This window comes from Paroedura picta, chromosome 2 (genome assembly GCF_049243985.1).
Source record: "Paroedura picta isolate Pp20150507F chromosome 2, Ppicta_v3.0, whole genome shotgun sequence".
Lineage (NCBI taxonomy): Eukaryota > Metazoa > Chordata > Lepidosauria > Squamata > Gekkonidae > Paroedura > Paroedura picta.
The window spans coordinates 106,863,081-106,886,541 of record NC_135370.1 but is presented as its reverse complement, the minus strand read 5'-3'; the positions used below and the strand labels follow the sequence as shown (position 1 = coordinate 106,886,541).

Here is a 23,461-nt window from a genome sequence, read left to right as displayed (position 1 = left end):
TAGGCCTGAATCTGCCTTGTGTCATACAAAAAGCAGCGCGAGTTAGCAAAGGCCGAAGTTGGGTGCAGGCCGGGAAGGACACAAAGCGTTGGCTTGGAAGGAGCATTGGTGCGCCAGAAGGGGTGCTTCAGCGACAGCATAAGGGGTGGGCTCCTAGGGTGCCTATTTAAGGTGTCATGTGCAGGAACTCACCCTTTTATCCACTGCAGAGAACCAGAGGACAGTGACCCACCCTCCCTCCCTGTTGTCAGGTTATTGGGAATGTTATTATATTTGTTGCGGCTGTGGAATAGGGGACACAAGAGTATTTTGGTCAGGGACCAGCCTGCGAACTGAGATCTTGGGGTTGGGGGGGTCTCAGTAAGAGACCAGATAACATAGTGTGGCCTTGCCTGCCTGGGAAGGTCAGGGGCTTGAAGCAAGGAGGCAGGGATGGTTGGATGAAGTGGATGCCCACCAACCATTTAACCAGCCTCCTCCCCAAGGAGGGTAAGGGGCAAGGGACCTTCCTCCCAGCTGGGAGGGAAGGGGACTCAGGGTGCCCCTTGAGCCCATATCAGCAGCCAGAAGGCTGCACAGGAGGTACTCTATACCTCATGCCAGGCCAACCCTTAGTTTGGTATAGTTAATAAAGCTGTGGCCTGTTTTACGCCAAAGAAATAACTCACGTCTTGAGTGGCCTTATACCACTCTGCCAGATAATTCACATTAATGCAGCTTCAAGTCAGCAAATTCAATTACAAGATCTTGCTTTGTACAACCGGGCTTCTGCTAAGAAGCTTATTTTGAGTCCTGCCACACCCATCTTGGGTCACAGTAATGGTGCTGCAGCCAGATGAGGGTGGTGAGAAAGTCATGCTCTGTTGGTTGAAATGTTTTAGGTGGAGCCAAGCCATTTCTAATATTGCTCCTATCCTTCTTTCTTTTCTTTTTTTAAAGCAAGTTCAAGCTGGTCAGTGTGTTGTTGTACATAGCTGAATGGGCATGAGAAAAGTTGCCCTTATCAACCAATATCAATCTTGTCTTAATGGGCTCTTTTTGAAGTCAGCTCTGCAGTAAATGATCTGTGGCCATGTGTGAATGAAAATTCCCTCTTTGAAGCTTGAGTCCAGCCATTCTGGACAACTGATTGAGTATCCTAAATATTATTTCAAGGTCAAGAAGCCTTCTGTTTACCTTGTATCAGAAAGTTTAAGACCTGTGACACCAGTCTGGCATCACTGTACTAGGCAAACTATAAAATTGGACTAGTGGAATGAAATGTTGACAGGAATGAAAACAAAATATTTAGATGGGGAATAAGAGTCATTTCACAATGTAATTATTAAAAAAAATGTTATTATATATGAAACAAGCAATTTAGGAGAAACTAAACTAATGATTGCCCTCACCTGGATGGCTCATACTAACTTGATCTCATCAGCTCTCAGAAGTTATCAGAGCCAGCCCTAGTTAGTACTTTAGTGGAAGACCACCAAGAATGCCCAGGAATCACTGTGCAGAGGCAGGCAATGACAAATGTCTCTTGACTTGAAAATCCTACAAGGTCACCATAAGTTGACTATGACTGGATGGCACCTTCTACTACCACCATCACCACTACTGGATGATTAGATGTCTCCTGTGAATAAGACCTCAGGTTTTCAGTCTCCAATATTTCCAGTTAAAATAATTCCACATAACAGAGAAAGGAAAGGCTTTTGCTTGCTTGGGACTTTGAAGAGTCATTGGTAGTCAGGGCTAGAAGTACTAGAGTAAGAAGTGCAATGATTTATGACAGAATTTCCAAATGAAAATATCAGAACACTTCACTTCACCTTCTCAGCACCACTTCAGCACTTGATGGGACTTCCTTTCATGAGACTTTCTCTTTAGGTACAACATTATGCTGCAGGTTTTGCAAATTATTTTCATGATAACATAACTGAAGTAAGCCAGTTCGTCTGGACAATGTTCTGTATTGAACAGCCTTCACATAGTTAAACAATTCATGAACAGTGCCCCAAATTTTTACTGTGTTCCAAAGATTTTAAAGGTTTCTATATTTTGCTATTGAGTAAAAAACTCACAAAGTGTATATATATACACCATCTATTCTGTCTCACATTTTATGCAACTGTTGTGTAGGCACGAGGGTCTGACCTTCACACTTTATATGTTTACTGTGGGAAACTCCAGTTCAGCTGTGGCAAATATTCCTCATTTTGTTACTAGATAAATTTCATAAGCCTTAGGATATTTTTCCTATTGCCTAAACTTAATATCTTTTCCTCTGCAGATTTTTAAATATATATTGCTTAAAAGATTAATGTATTATCCTCTGCTTGCAGTCAAAAAAGATCCAAGCCCAACTGAAGGAACTTCGCTATGGGAAAAAGGATTTGATTTTTAAGGTAAGTTTTGTCACTTGAGTCAACAAAGGAATATTTTCTTACAAAGAGTACAACATTAACATAATCTGACTTGTATTTCTTTAACACTGTAGGCTGAAACAAACACTGACTGCACACATATTCAAAATGAATTGAAAATCTGTGATATATATGTTCAAAATTGCGTTGATTTAAATTTTTGTTCCAATGCAATGTTCTTACAATGGCTCCCCAGCCTAAGGCAATTAATTCTAAGTCTTCAGAAATTTTATGATTTCAAAATGTCAAGTACATGTGATAATAGCTGCGGCCTGGACCTTTATATTCCCCAACAAACATCCCATAACTTCCAGGGCTCCCACCATTTTACCCAGTATGTTCATCCATTATATTTAGCCAAATATTATTCAGGTTTTTAAACATTTTATTTTAAACATTTAATTTTTACTGTTATTTATACTGTTGTAACCCGCCACGAGCCGCAAGGGAGTGGCGGGTAATAAATCCAATAATAATAATAATAATAATAATAATAATAATAATAATAATAATAATAATAATAATAATAATAATAATTGTGGCAACCAATATTTTCCAAAATGTATATTAACATGCAGACACTTGTCTGATGCATGTTTATTCATAACTATTGGGAGGAACTCAAAAGTTGAGCTGAACAATGAAAATAATGTAAAACTTGTTAATTATTTATTATAGTGCACAATTAAAAACAGAATATAAACTTCTTAAAAACTATACCGAACTAACAGCACATAGAACCCTATGACCTGTTTCTTCCCATACTAATCTACCCTGGTTAGAAAGACAGACCATTTAAAAAATATATGGGATTATCTCTATCTATCTTCCCCCTTACCCACCTAAGCATCTTCCAATAAAATCACCCAACCATTTGTGTGGCAGAGCTCCTCCTTTTCCCTGTCCACTGCTGCCTGCTCTTTCTGTATTCATTGCCCACATTTTTCTGAGTTCGGCAAAAATGATAATGTTGTGTTCTGACATTTTTATAGCCATAATTTATACCAAAACAGCATCGTTTATACTAGTACAATCTATATTGTTAAATGTATTTTTGAATCAATTAATGTTATGGAAGCCACAAAATAAATAGAGAAGAATACAAGATCTAAACAGACAAAATGGACTTTCGATAAAGTATGGCCGCAAATTACCTGGTGGCTGCCATTGAAGCGCCGGTGCGTAGGTGGAAGAGGAAGGCACTCTGTGCGGAGCATCAGTAAAGGGAAATAGGGCACATGCATTCTGTGACTGGGAGGAGGCGCTGGGCATGTGGGGTCTTTATAAGGTACCACGTGAGCCAGGGCCAGCCTCTTCTCCTGTGGCAGCCGAGCAGAGAGCTTCCCTCCCTCCCACCCTGAGGTTACGGTTAATTTTTGGTGGGGGTATACTGGCTGTTAAAAAAGGTTGTTCAACTGCTGTTCTGCTGGTTATTTGAATTTCTTATTTGTCACAACTGCAGGGGGGCAAGGGGAAGGAGCTTTAAAAGAAGGAGGAATGTGGAAGGGGGAGTTGAAGTACTCCCCAGTTAAGTTGCCTTTGTGGAAAGGCTCAGTTGGGTGTGGGCCGATCCAGATGGGAAGGCCCCAGGATCACACCAGTAGAGCAGATGGAAGGGGATGGGCAGAAGGAGGTTATGTCTCCTGAAGCATTCCCTGATTCTCTCTAATAGGGAATGCCCAGCGGCAAGCAGACCCATGGGCCTGGCAGTGGACCAGGATGGGATCCAGGGCACCGCTGAGGTTATGGACTGGGTCAGATGACCCAGTGAACGATGGTGTTAGGGCCCCATATCCCCTTGCCAGCCAGCATATGGTTAATAAATTTGTGGCCTGTTTGCCAAAACAGAGAATTGAGTATGAGCCTTGTTCCTAGCCCACATGCCCACCTGCAAGTCAATTGTAGTAATTATCATTTCAAATATAAATTCTGCTTTGTTTCAGACTCTTTTATTGCAATAAGTGTGAACTTAATTTCTTTAAAATGAGAACAATCCACTATTGTAATTAAATACTTAAATTACTGGATATTTTTAAAGAATTTATTTTAAGCTTTCAGGTACATATGCTTAATGTTTCACTGAAAATTCTAAAGACGGATAATAGTTGTTTCCACCTATATTATTAGCAAGTTACATTATGATTATTGGAAAAACAAATTAACTTTTCATTTTAGAAATGGTAGATTAAAATATTTTCCCTAAAAATGTTTCTTTTAGAGTACATTGTAGATCTTTTGTACCTCAGTCCCTCTAGAGGCCATACTGTATGCAACAGTATTTCACATTCCCTCTCTAACTGCGTGGAGAATTTTCTTTTATTGGAATTAATATAACTTTTGTTCCACTTCTCCCCTCAAGAGGTGAAAAGTAGGATAGAAGTGAATTAAAAAGAGATTTCAAAATACCAAGATGTATTTTTAATTAAACTGATAAGTTTAAAAAGGATATATTAACAGTTCAATCCAGTATAAGGCAGTGGTTAGTGTTAGATTAGGATCAGTCAGACCCAGGTGCAAAATACCCACTCTGCCTTAGAATAATAGACTCCAAAGTCATCTAGCCCAACCCCCTGTATACCATGGAGGCTTGCTGGAGGACCTGCCCTACAGGATAGCCATGAATATAAAATGTAGGCAATAGGAAAGTTGTAAATTGCTTTGGGTGCAAAGTAAAGTATAAATGAAGTAAAACAGACAACCTTGCTAGATCAGGGGAATGCTGTAGACATAGTTTACCTTGATTTCAGTAAGGGTTTTGATAAGTTGCCACCTGATATTCTTATTGACAAGTTGGTAAAATGTGGCATGGATCCTATTACTGTCAGGTGGATCAAGAACTGGTTGACAGATTGCTTGTAAATGGTTCATTATGTTCTTGGAGAGGAGTGATGAGTGGAATGCCTCAGGGATCTGTCCTGGGCCCTGTGTTGTTTAACATATTTATTTATTTATTTATATTTATATACCTCCCTCCCTCCGAAGGCTCAGGGCGGTTTACAGGGTACAGGAAACAGGAACATACAGATAACATATCTGTAATGACTAGATATTAAGCTCGCTGTACCCAAAATACAATGGGTGCTAGTGGGATGGGTGGATGGATGGGCGGAAGGAAGGAAGGAAGGAAGGAAGGAAGGAAGGAAGGAAGGAAGGAAGGAAGGAAGGAAGAAAGAAAGAAAGAAAGAAAGAAAGAAAGAAAGAAAGAAAGAAAGAAAGAAAGAAAGAAAGAAAGAAAGAAAGAAAGAAAGAAAGAAAGAGGGAGATAAAGAAGGAGAGAGAGAAATTGAGGAAGGAAGGAAGGAAGGAAGGAAAGGAAGGAGGAAATGAATGCTGGGAGGAAGGCAGGCAGGAAGCCCGCGCAGCTTGCTCCGGGCTTCTGCCGGGCCTAGGGAGAGTCTGTCCCTGGGCCAGGCAGAAGCCCCTGGCCCATGGCAGCTTGCGGGCGAGCTTGGGGCTTTGGGCCAGGGCCAGGCCCCTGTGGCTGGGGCAAGAGCTTCCCAGGTGGGCAGGTCCCGCTGGACACCAGGGCCTCGGGGCTGACATTCCCTCGTCGCTGGAATGGCAGCCGTGGGGCGAAGGTGGCCCACGTTGGGGGGTGGGCAGGTTGAGAGGCACTTTGCACCTCCCAACTGGTCAGTCCTGGGCCAGGGGCCAATGTTGTCCCCCCCATCCCAGATAGTGCCCACCCTCCAAGCCCTTACTTTATTATTTATACTGCTCCCACGGAGCGGTTTAAAGGTTTGGATGAGGGAATAGAGTTATTCTTATACTTATTAAGTATAAGTATAATATATACTTATTAAATTTGCAGGTGTCGCTATACTGGGAAGGGTAGCAAACACACCAACATGGCTAGAAAACTGGGCTAAAATGAATAGAATGAATTTCAATAGTGATAAATGTAAAGTTCTTCATTTAGGTAGGAAAAATCACATGTATCACTATAGGATGGGTGAGACTTGTCTTGGCTATAGAATGTGTGAAAAGAATATGGGGTTCTTAGTAGAACAGACACTGAACATAATGGTATGTGAATTTCCTCCAGGCCAAGCTGGATTCTGTAGATTTTTGGTGCGGGGATCCCTTGGACATGAAATTGGGATCACTGTGGGCGTGCAGGGATTTGGACTAGATGACCCTGGAAATCCCTTCCAAATCAATGATTCTATGAAGCTGAATGGGAGAAAGGGAATGCCCATATGGTCATCCCATTAGACAGTAAGTTGTTCTCCATGTTTTAGTTTGATAACAGCCCTGTCAGGCAAATGGTTGATTTACACCAATTAGTTTTGTCAGGAATAATCTTTTTGAAAGCACATGCAGATCTCATTCACGAGTATTCTGAATCAACTAAGGATCAGGGAGGGCACTGTTCCCGAATCAATCATTGGCTCAAGTGGCCTGGTGCACTGAGGAGAGAACACACTTACTGGTTGAGCTGTGCCCATAAGCCATTAATTGTTGGAGTGGCATGTGTTCAGAAGCTTACCCACAAGTCTGGATAAATGAATCCTGTGGTAAATCTAGCTAAGTTTACTGCCAGGTTGGATTTACTCAAAACACTGTTAACCACAGTAAGCTACTTGTTAACAACAGATCATTCAGGGATGGTTAATTATGGTCACTAATCCACCAGGTAGGGCTCATTAGAGAATCACACCATTGCTCATGACACCATGCAGCAGGATAAAAAGACTTTCTTCCAGGACAATATGAAGGAAACAAACAAACAAAAAATGCTGCTTTGTCCTTCAAAGGGCAAACAGCTAGGCCTACATTAATCTGAAGGAAGATGGCTGAAGCAACTGGCAGAAATGGCCTGATGTATATAGCACTACAGATCTCAAAAGGCGTTAAACTGTAAGAAACCTTCTATTTTATGTTTTCACATTTGAGGCATTCATGGCAGATAATATAGATCAATTTGTTCTGGCCTCATTAACTTCAGATGAGGCACAGACACCACTGGTTTGTTGCGGAATGATAAGCCAATCAGGAGAGGGCAGCTGACTGCTCATTCAACTGTGTTCTTAACTGTATCTGGATAGTCCAGGCAAGCCTGTTGAGCTGGAGGGGGAGGAGGGACAAGGCTGCTGCCGGGAGGGGTCAAGGCAATTGCTTTTACTGTTTTATTGTTTATGTTTAACAATATTTATTGTGGGGGCTCTATGCTCATTACCCACTGTGAGCCATCTCCCATGGGAGTGGCAGGATATAAATCAAATTATAAATAAATAAAGCCTGATCTAATCAGATCTCAGAAATTAAGCAGGGTTGACCTCCAAGGAACACTAGGGGTTATGAAGCAATGGCAAAATGTCCCTTGCCTGCCTGCCAGACAATCCTAGGATCTCCGGCTACACTACACATCCTGCACAATAAATAATAAATGTACCCTCCCATTTGCAGGGATTTTGCTGTAGCTGACCCTAAAACAGCACAAGATTGCTATTGCAAGGGTTGAACAGGACCTGGGAAGCAGGTTCACCAGATTGGCTTTGTTTTCACCTACTCCATGCTGCCACAGAGAACAGAATGTTGTCATTTCAATAGACTTGGTTATAAAACTGGTTAAGCTCCAACTTAGCTGGCAGGAATAGGGTAGATTACTCAGGATATGTTGGACTACTTGATGAGCACCCTAAGATGTCTGTTGTGATTTTTAGAGGATGTGTGCTTCAGAACAGGCCGTCACATGTCTTGAGGCTAGGCACACTGTGAAGGAGTGTTCTAGGGGTCGAGCAGCATCTTTTGAATCACATCAGGGAGGGGGATGAAGCTTGACATCTCTTTGCTCATATGGTTGCACTGGTGATGGTAAGCAGGGCTGGCAGAGGTAGTGGCTGGGTTGGGGCCAGAGTGACTCACCCCTAAGGTATACCAGGCAGATGCCTGGGGCAGCCTACCCTCAAAATGGTCAGCCGATTTAATCTAAACAATTACTTAAATAAATGCAAACTTCTTGAGCCCACGCTTTATTGTCTTGTGTCATTATGGGTCAGGGGATGCCAGGGCAATCATTTGCAAAGTTAAGGTGTCCAAACATTCTGAGTTAGGTGGCCCTGCTTGTCAAAAACTTTTTATAAAAAAGCATTTTCGAGAAACAAAATTTATGTAATTGCAGCTCGAAAGTGTAATTGACTTGATGCTATAACTGTGAATCATACCTGTCTCCAAAGAACACTGATACCACTTTGAGCAGTTTTCCTTTGTTCTGTTCTTTATAGAAATAAGTAAATATCAATCCAATTTCCAGTATTCATATAATATACTTATGTCAGAAGGGATACAGTTCCCCTTCTCATAAGGAAGGAAAGAGTCGCAGCAATAAACAAATCCCAGTAATAAAAAGATGCTCTTGCTATTAAGATGTAAAGTACTGTAAAGTACTGTTATTAATCAACATTGAAAATCCTATGAAACACTTTTGGAAAAGTGCCATTAATCTTTCAAAAGTTTGCTCAGAATAAAACAATATTCAGGTTAATTAGCACACTCCTTTGAAGGCCAAAAAGAATTTTTTTCACATATGTATCCTAAAAAAAAAAAAAGCCTAGATGTTATAAATGTCACTCTCCTTTTAACTTTGATGAGTGCTGAAGTTCAGCTGTCTGCAAATTGTGACCCACCTATCCAAATGCGGTCTACCTGCCCTACCAGATACTTGACAATTATCCTGTTTTTGCAATCCCAGGGAGAAAAGACAATGTATTTATCAAGCTCACAGCTAGGCACCAACCTGCTTAGTCAGCTGCATTGGGCCTGGTAGGTCTAAGGTTGTGCAGCTGTAGATTGGTTCTATGTGAACATCTTTGATCAATGATGGACTTTCATATGTAACAAGTTATTATAGATTATATTATATTATAGAATGCTCTCATATGCAAACCTGTGCAAGTACAACCAAAGTTTTGTGGACCACAAGCACCAATTTTCTGGATGCTTTCAGGTAGTTGTTTCCCCCAGAAATGGTGCCCCCCCAGGAATAAGTAGACAAACACTGAGATATTTCATAGAACTGGTTTCAGCTACTTTTCATGCTACTATTTTTGAGTCCTCACCACACTTGCTGGCCCTTCTGCAGTCAACTGGCTATTTTAATGAGAAGCTGATTCAGCAAACATGTCTCTTTTATTTGTGTCTTAAAGGTATTGGTGGGCAGCTTAATATTGATTCACACATAAGTTGCACAAGCAATTTTCAAAAGCATGCTAAGTGTTGGATAGAATCATGGAGTAACACTCTCAGAATGACACAAACAATGGAGGGAAATTAATCATACCCTGAAAAAAATACCTTATGCCTGTAAAAGCAATACAGCTAAATTGTGCCATAGCAATTAACCAAAGTATTATAACTTCCAAAATGTGGTTCTCCAGAGTCAATTATAGCAGTAAACAAAACAGCTGTGTTTTTTCCCCAGCATAGTAACACTGAACACTGCACCTCTCTGTGCTCAGTCAACTCACAAAAATGGAGAGCATTTAATTGTTACAGCAGGTTCAGAAGAAAATTTCTGGTTATCCTTATCCATGGATCCTCTATATATTTGTGAAACAGCCTGGAGGGTGGGACATGTCCGACTGTCCAAGTTGGAATAGGGCCAATAAGGGTGCAGCCAGGGTGCTGCCCCTACAGCTCCCGCCCTCCTTCCCTGGAAGCTAGCCACATTCCTTTCAGGCACCCCAGAGGCAGAGGGAGTCACACAGAGCCCTGCCAGATTGAACACGAGCCTTCATTCCCTCCTATTGCTCCTGCTGCGAGGGAGGCAGAGAGAGACACAGAGAGAGCTGCCCCTGCTGCAAGGGAAGCAGAGACAGACAGACAGACAGAGAGAGCTGCCCCAAACTGCACACCAGCCCTCCTTCCGTCCTAAGAATGAGCCCTAATTACCTGCTATGCCTCCTGCTGCGAGGCACACGAGACAGGCAGCAAGAGGGCGAGGGAGAAAGAGAGACACACAGAGAGATCTGCACCTCCCAGTATCCCCTGGGTCCTAGCACCTATTGCATTCCTGTTTGCAATGGGCTTTCTTGCTAGTGTTTTAATAACAGTTAACTGTAGGTGATGGTGGTTTTTTGGGTGGACTTTGATTCTCTGATTTGAAACTGGAACAATTGGGTATGTTGTTCTATTTGAAGGCTTCGGGGCAGGGGTTGCTGTAGTGTGTTTAGTCATTGGCTTCTTTAATCCCCTCCCCTCCCGGGGAAACAATGGCAATAAACAGGATGACCAGAGTTACCTTGTTCAGGACCCATAGAATTGAATCCTTCGTTCCAATTGACTTGAGGCTTGAGGGATATCATTTCATTGAAAAACACATAACATCCCCCCACACCAGTCCTGAATAGGAAATAATGAGATCCAAATAATTCTGGAGTCCTGGAGAGAAAAATGAACCCAAATTCTGAAATGGTATTTGGGAACTTGAATACCTCCATATAGAAATATTTTATGCCTTCTCCAAAATGTAATTTGGAAAAAAAAATGGCGTGGTTTACTTCCATATCCTGGGGAAGGCACTGGCAAGGCTACCCTGTATTGAGTCTGCCATGAAAACGCTAGAGGGCATCACCCCAAGGGTCAGATATGACTCGGTGCTTGCACAGCAGATACCTTTACCTTTCTTCCATATCCAGGAAATCCACATTGAGCGTGATAGCCTTGGTTGCATTTTGCTGCTAGGGGCACTTATAATTATTCCATTATATAATTCAATTATTTTTTGTTATCAATATTTGGCATTTTTTCTAGGAAAGCCCACAAACTTAGCTGCTTGTTCCCAAAGTAGCACACTTCAAAAAAAATTCCAAGGGACCTTCACACAGCTTAGCAAAATGGAATTGAGCAGTCCTCAAACTGGCTTCCAGATCTCATCCCATTCTCATTTGTTATAATTTCTTTACAGAGAACAAAGCCAACACCAACTAGGAGAAAACACTTATGAAGTAATTCTTAAACCATCAAATGTATCCCTTTCATCTAGTCTTTTTTTTCAGCTCTGCATTAGTTAACCTCACTGTCCAAATGTAAAATGCCAGTGCCTAGAGTCTCTTTTAGTTATCTGACTCTGTAAAGTTTCATGCATATTTATGGTGCTGAATGACTACTAAATGATAAAATGCATCCCAAATCTCATGCCATCTGTGGCAAAAGGGCACTCAAGGACAGCATGCAAAATCTATTTACTGAGTTCTTGCCACAGAAGGCAAAATGTTAATGTAGAGCGAAAAAATGGAACAGAATACTGTGGAATTATCCCATTGGCACACATACACACATGAGGAAAACATAATGCCTGTGAACTATACTTGAACAATGAAATGGGGTTATTATGTCAGTTCTCTACACTAACACTTTAAATAATGGCAGCTTTTGAATATGAAAGAAGTAGATATTTTCCCCTGAGTGTCAGAAATTTCACTCAGGCAATTTTGCTAAAGATGAGAAATAGATATAGAAACTTGCAGCTAAATTCAATATGTTATCTTAATAACAAGAGACATAAGCCTGGAGACAGGCATCTGAATAATATTATAGTTTTATTGCTGAACTGCTGTTAGAATTTTTTTGTGTGTAGGAATAACTACCAAGACCTATTTAATTCTGGATCGGTACACCAAGTACTTCAGAAATGGAAGTGGATTTCCCCCCAAAAAAACTGCTCTTATCAACGTCTTATTAATCAAAATTTTTCTCCTTCATGAAGAATGAATTGTTTAGGATCTAGCAACCCTAATAATTGTTATTGTTGCTAGTAGTAACAACAGCAGTAGTTTATTATACAATCATGTGCTGTTTGTATAGATTTCTCTATAATGCACTAGAAGAATCTACTGTGCAATATGAAATTTACCTAAGGTAAGTAGATGTGCACAATAATGCACAATCCAATTGTATAATATACACAACCGATAGTTAAACTAAAAATTAAAATTAAAAAACCCCTAGCTAAACATGATAGCTCACCTGTAAATTTCTTTACAACTTATACCACTAAAAACTTCAATGGATGTTAGATACTAGAAAGATAGCTAGATCTTCAGCATACAGGTCAAAAAGATTTACTCCAAGTAGATTGTGAAGAGGCTAATAGCCTTTTAGCACATCAAAAGATGTGCACAAGATATTTACCAGCTGTGAGTTAGCCTGTTATAAATACTGCTGTTTAGAGTTTGCTATAATAAGCAAATTAATGACTCTGGCAGCACTACTGCATGCTTAATGAGCTGCAGAAAAGTCGGTTTTGATGCAAGTGTAGCCTAAGGTAAACAATAGATTCAAATAATGTGGGAATTCTTTCTGCAGAAGATTTCTTTGTGCATTCATTATTCATAGCTTGCTTTGTTGATTCTGAATTCTTCAGTGCACATGAAAAATACTCATTCACATATTTGATACAGATTTGCCTGTAATTGCATGCTCTCCAAGCCCCTGGTCCACTGCAGATAAGGAAAATTGCCTGTGGAAGCTCCTACTCACACAAGACTTGTTAGATCAGGAATTGATGACATAAATCAGATGTGGATGCTATCAGACTCCTCTGTGTGACTCTCATTGGGATATATATCTGAATATGCATCTTGATCCTCATGCTAATGCAACAAGTCCATGCATCAGTTTCTATTAAGAGCTCAACTATTAAAAGCTGTTCAAAGCCTGAAGGACCATCTCCCATCATATGTCCCTGTGCACCAGCTGTGATCAACAGGCAGCCTCTGCAGGCTATCCCACCTCTCAGAGTGGCCAATTTGACTTTAGCTCAAACCCAGGCCTTTTCCATCACGGCTGTGCCTCTATCGAATGAAGAGGTGAGAGGGACCCTTCTCCTAGATCTTCAGGATCTGTGGTTCCATGGACAGCAAAAGTCACAAACAAGGAAATACTACTAAGACAGTAAGAAAAACAATCACACAAATATAACAATTCTATAAAACAAGCGAAGTCAATAAAATTAATTTTAGAGATGTTAGTAACTATTGTAAAAATGTTGATTCAATTCAAAAATCTAAGTTTCCACTGTATTTCTTGCATGGGTTGAAAGTGCAGTCTTCCCCCACCCCCATCAGTGACTCTAAAGAAATGTGATAAAATTAGTGCAGTTCCATAAAACTATTTCTAGAAATAAATTGTGTACAATGGCATAAATGGCATATAAATATAGATATAAATCATTTGGGGATACCAACTGTGAACATGGGTGAAGCAAAAAGAGTTACAATGAGAACATATGATGAAAACAATTAAAAAGGGACATTTGTAATTATTTTTTAACAGAAAGCAATTCAAAATTATTTTAATTGAATAAATTATTAATAAGTTATATTTTTAATAACATTGTCTCTTTCAGGGGCTTGAAGTAAAAGCTGGGAGACTTGCCACATTTTTCCTGTATACTAATCCAGTCCGTACCAGTTTACTTTCAGCTGACTTTACTTACTAATAACAACCAATTACATTACTTATTAGTGGTTTATTTAATGGTGTGCTAGAATAAAAATCTGATTTATAGTAGTTGTTCATAGGCAGATTAGGGCAGTCTGTCTAATTACTGAAGTTCTGCTAGCCTGTTTTCCCCTTTACCCTCTATTCTGCTATCCACTTGGATTTCTTCCACGATATTCTCTTTTATGAGGGTATTTTAGATATATTAATTAATTTGTTTATAGTCCACTTTTTTCACCAAGATTGGATTAGATGACTAAGTCAGTACAATCAATCATATTAGGAGATATCTAACAAACTAGGTAACAGGACTAGAACTGCAGAACTCTGGAAAGAAGCCTTAGTATTAAACATGACAAATTAACAATGCAATAAATGGCATTACATAAATAGAAATGTAATACACTGTCATAGTATGGATCACTGGTTTCTCCATTGAAATGTCTTAATGATTCATCCTTTTATAATGCAGTCCTATTCCTTTTTAAGAAATGCCCTCCTGAACAGTTCTATTTTATATATTTTACTAGACCCAAAGACTGTTGCATGGCGAGATACAATGGGTGCCAGTGGGGGGGTGGCCCTGGAAAGGCCTGGGCTGGCAAGCTCGTGGCCCCCACACAGTTTGGGAGAGGCTTGGCTACCCCCATGCCAGGCATCTCCAACACCCTCCCACCCCCAGGATCAAAAGGGCTGGTGCTGCATGGCCAAGCTCTGGGAGAGGCTTGCATGGCTCCTGGAGGCTTGGCCATGCTGCGGTAGGCAGCCTTGTTGTCCTTCTACCCTCTGTGACTGAAAGGCCTGGTGCTGCACAGCCAAGCCTTCAGGAGTGGCTTGCTTGGTTCCCGGAGGCTTGACTGCACTGTGGCAGGCAGGCCCATTGCCTCCCCTCCCCCCAATAGTGAAAGGCTTGGCACCGTGCAAGCGGCTCCTGGAGGCTTGGCTGGGTGGCACCAGGCAGCCCCCTGAAGCCTGCCTGTGCTCCCGGCGAAGTCTAGTGGCCAAATGGTGGCCACTGGCTTTGCTGGGTTTGTGGGGGGCATGGCTGAGGGGGGCTGGACAATCAGGAGCTGCATGGCTTCTGATTGGGCCAGATTCAGAGCCTGGACACTCTGGAGTGTCTCTGCCCAGGAGGCTGTTTCTGAAATATTAAGAACAGCACAATGTTAACGATAAAAAGCAAAAGGAACCTCCGCATAAGGTCGGGGCTACCACAGAGAATACATGTACATGGAAAGTTGTTGCTCTTACCCATTTACAGGTTCGTACATGTAGAATGCTCTCTTCAGATGAACAATAAAAATAATGGTGCAAAAAGTACTGTTTTCAAGGTTTTTTACAGCTGCCTTTTGGTGTTAAGTCATCAGAATCCATCACAAATGCAGCTGTTCATCTCTGCTTGTTATGGCATGGAGTCCAGATTCCTGCTTACCATTCTTCATACTAGAATGTTGTGCATTTTTTTCTCCCTACCCATGGATCATTCTCAAAGTGTCCTCCTCTGACTTCACAATAGCACTGGCAGTGGCTGAAAGCCACTTATCCCACCCATTCAGTGAGGCAGCAGAATGCATCCACTAACTTTAGAATGTACCATCGTGAGCAATCAACAGCACTGTAGAAAGACAATTCAGGAATAATTAGTTTGAGGTCAAACTTCCCTGTGTGACCAATTGTAATTATTGGTATCAACTAGAATTAAATTAATTCAATAATTTTAAATTGCTGAGTGCCGCAAAGTGTCAGGACTACAGATGGAAGTCTTTCAGGGCCCTGGTATTGGAGCTCCTTTTTAAGTTGAGATGCCAGGGACTGAATGTATCTGTAACAGTGGTCTTTCTTACCACTGAAGGACAGCCTTCTAACAGCATCTCAACCTATCTACTTCAGGGCTTGTCTGGGATTAGGGTTTTATACTCTTAAGTCAACTTTTTTACTATTGAGAAACCACTGAAACATTCTTCAGGGTTTGAGTAACCTCAGAAGTGGTGCAATCATACAAATATAGCTGAGAAGCATAGCTGTATACACATCCATCTGGAGCCCCTTCTCTTCCTGTCCTCTCCAGGCCCATCATTGGCCATGGAGAGGGGGATGTCAATATGGTCATATAACCTGATAAAAGTTTAACACATATAAATAAATATATTAAAAATAATTAACTCTCACCGATCCAGGAAACCTTTCCAGGGCTGTCAAGAAATCCTGCTTTAAATATATGAATACAAAGTGTTAGGAACTCAGATTTATCAGGGTCCTGGTATGGGAGCTCCTTTTTAAGTTGAGACGCCAAGGTCTGAATGTATGCTGAACAGCTGTCTTTCTTACCACTGAACTACAGTCTTCTAATAGCCTCTCAGCCTGCAGGGCTTGTCTGGGATTACTATTTCACACTGTCTATATATGAATACAAAATATGAAGTGTGCTTCAGTTTTAAACCATAAAGAATCATGACTCAGCTGTTAGAAAAGACAACACTGCTTTGATGTGAAAGAAATGACATATTACAAAGGGAAGCAACCATCTCAAAGCTCCATGCTGAATAAAGCATGAAGGACTAAAAGAGCATTATTATTATAGCCAGCCTGGTCAAGGAAAACTTCTTTCTTAACCAGAATAACAAGACCATTTCCACATGTGTATTCTGCCCCTGGAGAGCTTCTGGTTGCTGGTGGGTTTTAGAGCCCCCTCCACATGACTTCGCCTGCATCCTGAGGCTGTCCAGGGCCTGGCTTGAGTTTTGCACAGATTTGCCTCGGGATGAGGGAAATCGCAAAAAGTGAATTAGACACTTATTATCTTGCAATCCATCGGTAAGGCTCCAGAGGCAAGCCCATATGTAGGGGGGAAGGCGTTATAGTCTCTGTAGCATTGTCCTGCCCTCCCCTCTCTATTTCCTGCTCTGAGTATTTTTTAATGGTGCAGTCTGTGTTGCAGCACCACCGCAAAGCTGCATTGTCAAAGGTAAAATATTTTTTTTTAAATGTCCATGGTCTTTTAAGGATAAGGCAGGCAAAACACAATCCTGTTTGTGTTTTTTTTAGGTAGGGAATGAACAGGGATCAAGTAGCCTTCTCCCGATCATCCAGGTGTCTGTGCACTTTGTTTTAAGCCCACCGTTTACACATATGCAGTCTTTGAGCTCCAGATACCATGTCTAGCCTCTCACAAATCAGGCAGGCAAAACACAGCCCCATTTGTGTTTTATGGAGGTGGGTAATGGATAGGGAAAGAGGGGGGTCAGTGGGATGAAGCAGCCTTCTCCCAATCATCCAGGTGTGCAGTCTCCTTGTTTTTAAGTCTATCATTCACACACAAGCAGTCTGAGCTCCAGTTACGATTTCCAGCCTCTCACAAATTCACCCAGACATAAATAGAGTCCAAAACACCATGTATCCCCAAAATTGGGGGAAAGGCCATATTTTTCTGACATTTCTCCATAGCAATGCAAAAATGTTAGTTTTAAAAATAAAAAATGCATCTGTGTTGTGTCATTACTGCATAGCAATGAGGAAGTGCCTTTAAAAAAATGGGGGGGGGGGGCCTCAGGAGAAAGAAAATTTCAGTCCATGAAAGAACTGCTGTACTGTTATTGGTTGTTTGATGTGACTGACAAGCCAAGGAGCAGGGGTAGAAGTTCAGGTTGTTTTCCCCTGTTGGGAGGCAAAAAGATGTGATGGGGAAGAGGGAAAATGTGGGAGGCATCTCCTGTGAGAAGGGCTGCAAACACAAGATTTACCATCCCGCGTTTGCAAGCAGGAGGCCACTCATGTTTTAGCACGCCTTACGGAAACGGTCTAAATATGACCACATGAAGTGAAATAACCCTTCCTGTATTTAGTATCATAAATATTAAAAAAATGTTTTACATTGTTGTTGTTATGTGCGAAGTTGTGTCCGACCCATCGCGACCCCATGGACAATGATCCTCCGGGCCTTCCTGTCCTCTACCATTCCCCGGAGTCCATTTAAGTTTGCACCTACTGCTTCAGTGACTCCATCCAGCCACCTCATTCTCTGTCGTCCCCTTCTTCTTTTGCCCTCGATCTCTCCCAGCATTAGGCTCTTCTCCAGGGAGTCCTTCCTTCTCATGAGGTAGCCAAAGTATTTGAGTTTCATCTTCAGGATCTGGCCTTCTAAAGAGCAGTCAGGGCTGATCTCCTCTAGGACTGACCGGTTTGTTCGCCTTGCAGTCCAAGGGACTCGCAAGAGTCTTCTCCAACACCAGAGTTCAAAAGCCTCAATTCTTTGACGCTCGGCCTTCCTTATGGTCCAACTTTCGCAGCCATACATTGCAACTGGGAAGACCATAGCCTTGACTAAACGCACTTTTGTTGGCAGGGTGATGTCTCTGCTTTTTAGGATGCTGTCTAGATTTGCCATAGCTTTCCTCCCCAGGAGCAAGCGTCTTTTAATTTCTTTGCTGCAGTCCCCATCTGCAGTGATCTTGGAGCCCAGGAAAATAAAATCTGTCACTATCTCCATTTCTTCCCCATCTATTTGCCATGAACTGAGAGGGCCGGATGCCATGATCTTTGTTTACTTGATGTTGAGTTTCAAGCCAACTTTTGCACTCTCCTCCTTCACCCGCATCAACAGGCTCTTTAGTTCCTCTTCACTTTCTGCCATTAGAGTGGTATCATCTGCATATCTGAGGTTGTTGATATTTCTCCCTGCAATCTTGATCCCAATTTGTGACTCCTCTAATCCCGCATTTCTCATGATGTGCTCTGCATACAAGTGAAATAGGCAAGGCGACAGTATACAGCCTTGCCAAACTCCTTTCTCAATTTTGAACCAGTTAGTGGTTCCATGTTCAGTTCTCACTGTTGCTTCTTGACCTGCATATAAATTTCTCAAGAGACAAATAAGATGGTCTGGTATTCCCATCTCTTTAAGAACTTGCTACAATTTGTTGTGCTCCACACAATCAAAGGCTTTAGCATAGTCAATGAAGCAGAAGTAGACGTTCTTCTGGTACTCCCTAGCTTTCTCCATGATCCAGCGTATGTTGGCAATTTGATCTCTAGTTCCTCTGCCTCTTCGAAATCCTGCCTGTACTTCTGGAAGTTCTCGGTCCACATATTGCTGGAGCCTAGCTTGTAGGATTTTGAGCATAACTTTGCTAGCATGAGAAATTAGTGTAATGGTGCGGTAGTTTGAACATTCTTTGGCATTGCCCTTCTTTGGAATTGGAATGTAAACTGACCTTTTCCAATCCTGTGGCCATTGTTGAGTTTTCCAAATTTGCTGGCATATTGAGTGTAGCACTTTTACTGCATCGTCCTTTAAGAGAAGAAGAGAAGGAAATGGCAAACTGGAGAAGGAAATGGCAAACCACTCCAGTATCTTTGCCATGAAAACTCTATGGACAGTTCCAAAAGGCAAAATGTTTTACATAAATGTATCTAATTCTGCATCTGAGTTGTGTTGTTCTTGCAGCTTTTCCAGTTACTACCCAATTGTTCTAAAATTGTAGACATAACAGAAAAAAAATCATTTACTATCTTTGAATGTGGAGATTTTTTTAACAATAGGGGATGTACATTTCAGTTCCCAGCATTTTCCCTAGATCATTTAAGCATAAGAGAATCTATTGTGAGTCAGAATCCTCAGCTAAAAATCAGAAAGTTAAATACTACATATACAATTATGTATATGTCTATAATGACCTGGTATCTTATCCCATCCTATCCCACCCACTGATTGTTTTCTAAAATAAATGCAAAGCAACATGATATAACCCCCCCATACACACACACACACTTTCCATGGGGAACAGCAATACATTAACGATTTATTTTACTACTGGTATTTAGAGAGTGTGTGCATGAATGCATGCATGCATACATACATGCATGCATGCATACATACATACATACATACATACATACATACATACATACATACATACATACATACATACATATATATATATATATATATATATATATATATATATACACAAAAGTAAAGGTATCCCCTGTGCAAGCACCGAGTCATGTCTGACCCTTGGGGTAACGCCCTCTTGTGTTTTCATGGCAGACTCAATACAGGGTGGTTTGCCATTCTCTTCCCCAGTCATTACAGTTTTATCCCCCAGCTAGCTGGGTACTCATTTTATCGACCTCAGAAGGAGCCAGCTGCTGAAACTGAACTCCCAGTCTCATGGTCAGAGCTTCAGACAGCATCTCTTTCTCTCTCTCTCTCTCTCTCTCTCTCTCTCTCTCAGTCTGTGTGTGTGTGTACACACACACACATATATATGAAATTACATGTGGGATTGTTTTCATTTCCAGTTTCCTTCTAAACTTGCTTTCTAGATATATGCTTTCTAGATAACTGAGAGGGAGAGAGAGAGAGAGAGAGAGAGAGAGAGAGAGAATGTTAAAGTATTGTTTTCTGTTTCCCCTTGTGTGACCTGTTTTGAAGATAGGTATGACCCATTTTCTTCAGTGGCCTATAGCCCTTCAGTTGCCTGTAAAGAGATATCTCTGTATCCTGCAACAAATTTTATAAGATATTTATAGCAAGAGAAGTAGACTATTACTTTTGATTATTATTACTTTATAGCAACATTTTTCAAGCTGTATTCCAACTAGTCAGAGGGTCTCTTTAAGGAATAGCAGATAACCTCCAATGAGCAATCTCTTGTTCATTCCTACCAATCTTCTGCAGTTCACAGCCACAAAGTTATTGGATATGTTCTAAGGTTCCTACACATCTGCGGTATGTGTGTGGCAGTGATGCTCAACAGGCCTGGCCAAAATAGGGTTGGGCAGAACCACTAGAATAATTGAGATTTAGGAGAAAGAATGGAAGGAAAAAAAACCACATAAGACAAATGATACTGGGTCAGGCCAATGGTCCATGTTTTACAGTATCATGATGCTTGCAGCAGTGACCATTAAAATACCACAGGGAAGCCCAAAAACAGGGACCACTGACAACAAGTCTCACCTGTTGGCTGCTCCACAGCATCTAAAAAACCAGAGGCCTCTGAAACTAGAAATCTCATTTGGCTGACAATCAAAGATAGATCCTTTACAAATCATTCCAACCTCCTCTCTGTCTTTCTTGATGTCACAGTCACCATCTGTGGCCCTGCTGGACCAGCTCCTCCCCCAACCTACAGCATCCCTGCAGGAACACCAAACGCCCCTGTCAGCTCCGCAGAGCCATGAAGTTGGATGGGGCATTCCCCAATCCCCACGATGGCAGGAGAATGGCGTGCTGGTTTCTGACCATTGTGCAGTCGATCCCTCATGCCCCCTACCCCCCTTGCTGCCGCCGCCACACAGTACAATGGACTCATCCAGCCCCAGCATTGTGAGTGCGTGCACACTATGTCAGGGCAGACCACATGCACTGGGGGGATTTTATCCCCCATGCATACTCAGGAAGTGGTGGGGTATGCTACCCTGCCGCAAGGGCCCAGCAACAGCCCAGTGTGGCTCCTGCCATGCATAATCAGTCATAATGATCAGGAGTATTGTTGGATTGCACCAAAAAAATGCAAACATCTGCTGAACAAGGTTGCAGCTGCCTGTTGATCATGTCAATTCACAAAGGACAAACTCTGAGGAGCGAATATAATGCTTCATCCAACCCAGAACATAATCTTTAACCATTGGTGATCTAGCGAGTGTTCACTTGTGAATTGAACTTTACTTTGGTTTTGCTGTCTAGGTGTTCATACTTAGAAACTCTCCTTCTGCTTCATACTTCTGCATCAAAAATTCCAGATACAGCATTCTGATAGATTAGCAACCCAGACATGAGATCTGGTACAGCTAGTGAGAGGAATCTTTTATTTTCTCTGGCTGCATCTGATGGCTTTTTCTCCAGGAAATAGATGTGAGGGAAGATGAGTACAGTTCAAGGCATATTCTAAGACTACCAAAGCAGGAGGCATAAACTTGTCATTCTTCTTGTATGTGGACATCTTATTTCAAGAAACAGCTAGACATCAATAGCTCTTGGGTCTACTTCTAAAACATAGATGATCCTGCCAGAAAGTGGTGGTTGTATTGAAACTCTTAGTCCAAAAATCTGCATGATATTGTATTCTTAGAACAGTCCTTAGAACTCTGCAATACACATGGTTTCTGGAGCAGAGGCACAGGGATCTCTTAAAATAAAAGGTCATGAAGAAAATACCCTATATGTAGAATGTCTGAAAACTAATATTTTGTTTCAAGACTGGATTACATATGAATATTTTTATAATGGTTAACAAACCAGCATACATTCTGGCATACATAGATTATCCTTTCAAGTCCAGCTCCTCCCTGTCCTACAGTGGCCCAGAGATGGCAAAAAATGCCTGGGCAGCTTCGTCCCGCTGTGGGGCAGATTGGGCTTTAAAATCATTTTTGCAAGAAGGTGGGATTTCATTCTATGCAATCTCACCTTCCTGCAAAATAACCCCCTGCCCCCCCCACACACACACATGGCCGAACCTGTTTGCCACTGCTGTGTTTCCCAGGGGACACATTTCTGTGGGGGACAAAGTGCCCTGCTGAAATGTGTCCCCTGTGAGTATAAAGCAGACCTGGCTGTGCCAAATGAGCCAGAGAGAGAGAATGTGTGTGCATGTGGGTAAGTAATAATCACTGTATCCACTGGCTGTCACTAGTGTAATAAACAATATTTCTTTATAAGATTTATAATCTGGTGTTTTTTCTGTCTTGTAATTGTTCCACACGGAGGCTCACAATACAAAATTAGCGCATGAAGACATTTTAAAATGACTTTTAAAGACCTTTAAAAAATAAAATGCAAAATAGCATTCAATAGAGTAAACTTAACTAGACATCATCATTAAACCTGAATTCCTTAGGGAGATGCAGAAAGAAAAAAGAACAAAAGCAGTGGTCAACTGCAGACTCTGCTGAATAAAACAACCTTAGAAATGACAACTGCCATTTAATAACTACCTGCTGCACCAAGAAGATTATTACTTCCAATTGAGAAGCTTTCTCAAACCCTGAGGTGGCCTTAAAATTCTGGCCTTACAATTGAAGTTAATGGCACCCTTATCACATAGCCCAAGTTAGTCTGTGTAACAAGGTTAGGTGAATACATTTGGGGGAAGCAGTAGTAGCTTTAGAGCCACTTCTAACTGCTCCTTGAAAGCTGCAGACTCCTTAAAGCATATAATACACCTGCTTTTCTTCCTTAAGAAGCTGCAGCTAGTTTGGTAATTGGCTTCAAAAAAGCTCCTGTTCTGGCTCTAGCTAGCTATGCCCTCTGATCAGGACCTTGGGGATCCTTTGAAGAGAAACCAGTGAGATAATTAAGATGCTGAACATCTCTGAAATCTCTGAAAGTACGAGTGAGTTTAAACTGCCCTAAACTCTGGGGTGAATGAAGCTTGAGATAGAAGGGATTTACCCAGCTGTGATGAAACATGACAAATCCATAGCAGGTCATCATGCATCTGCCTAACAATAAAAGTACAAGAAGAACAGGAATGAGAGAGATTTGATTTTGTTAAAATGCTCAGTGAACCAGCAACCTCAGCTGAGACCCACTTACTGTCTTTAGTGGAATACTCTCCCAGAACAATAAGCACTTCATGGGATTATCTGTACTGACACAA

General features: G+C 41.4%; 1 protein-coding gene across 6 annotated transcripts in view; it reads left to right on the top strand.

Moving 5' to 3' along the window:
- Positions 1-23,461, top strand: part of LUZP2 (leucine zipper protein 2) — a 500,598-nt gene that overhangs the window by 364,880 nt on the left and 112,257 nt on the right. For all 6 annotated transcript variants that reach the window (XM_077322002.1, XM_077322001.1, XM_077322000.1 and 3 more), the window contains exon 7: positions 2,331-2,393. In XM_077322002.1, coding sequence (XP_077178117.1) covers positions 2,331-2,393 — 63 coding nt within the window. The remainder of the gene's footprint in view (positions 1-2,330; positions 2,394-23,461) is intronic.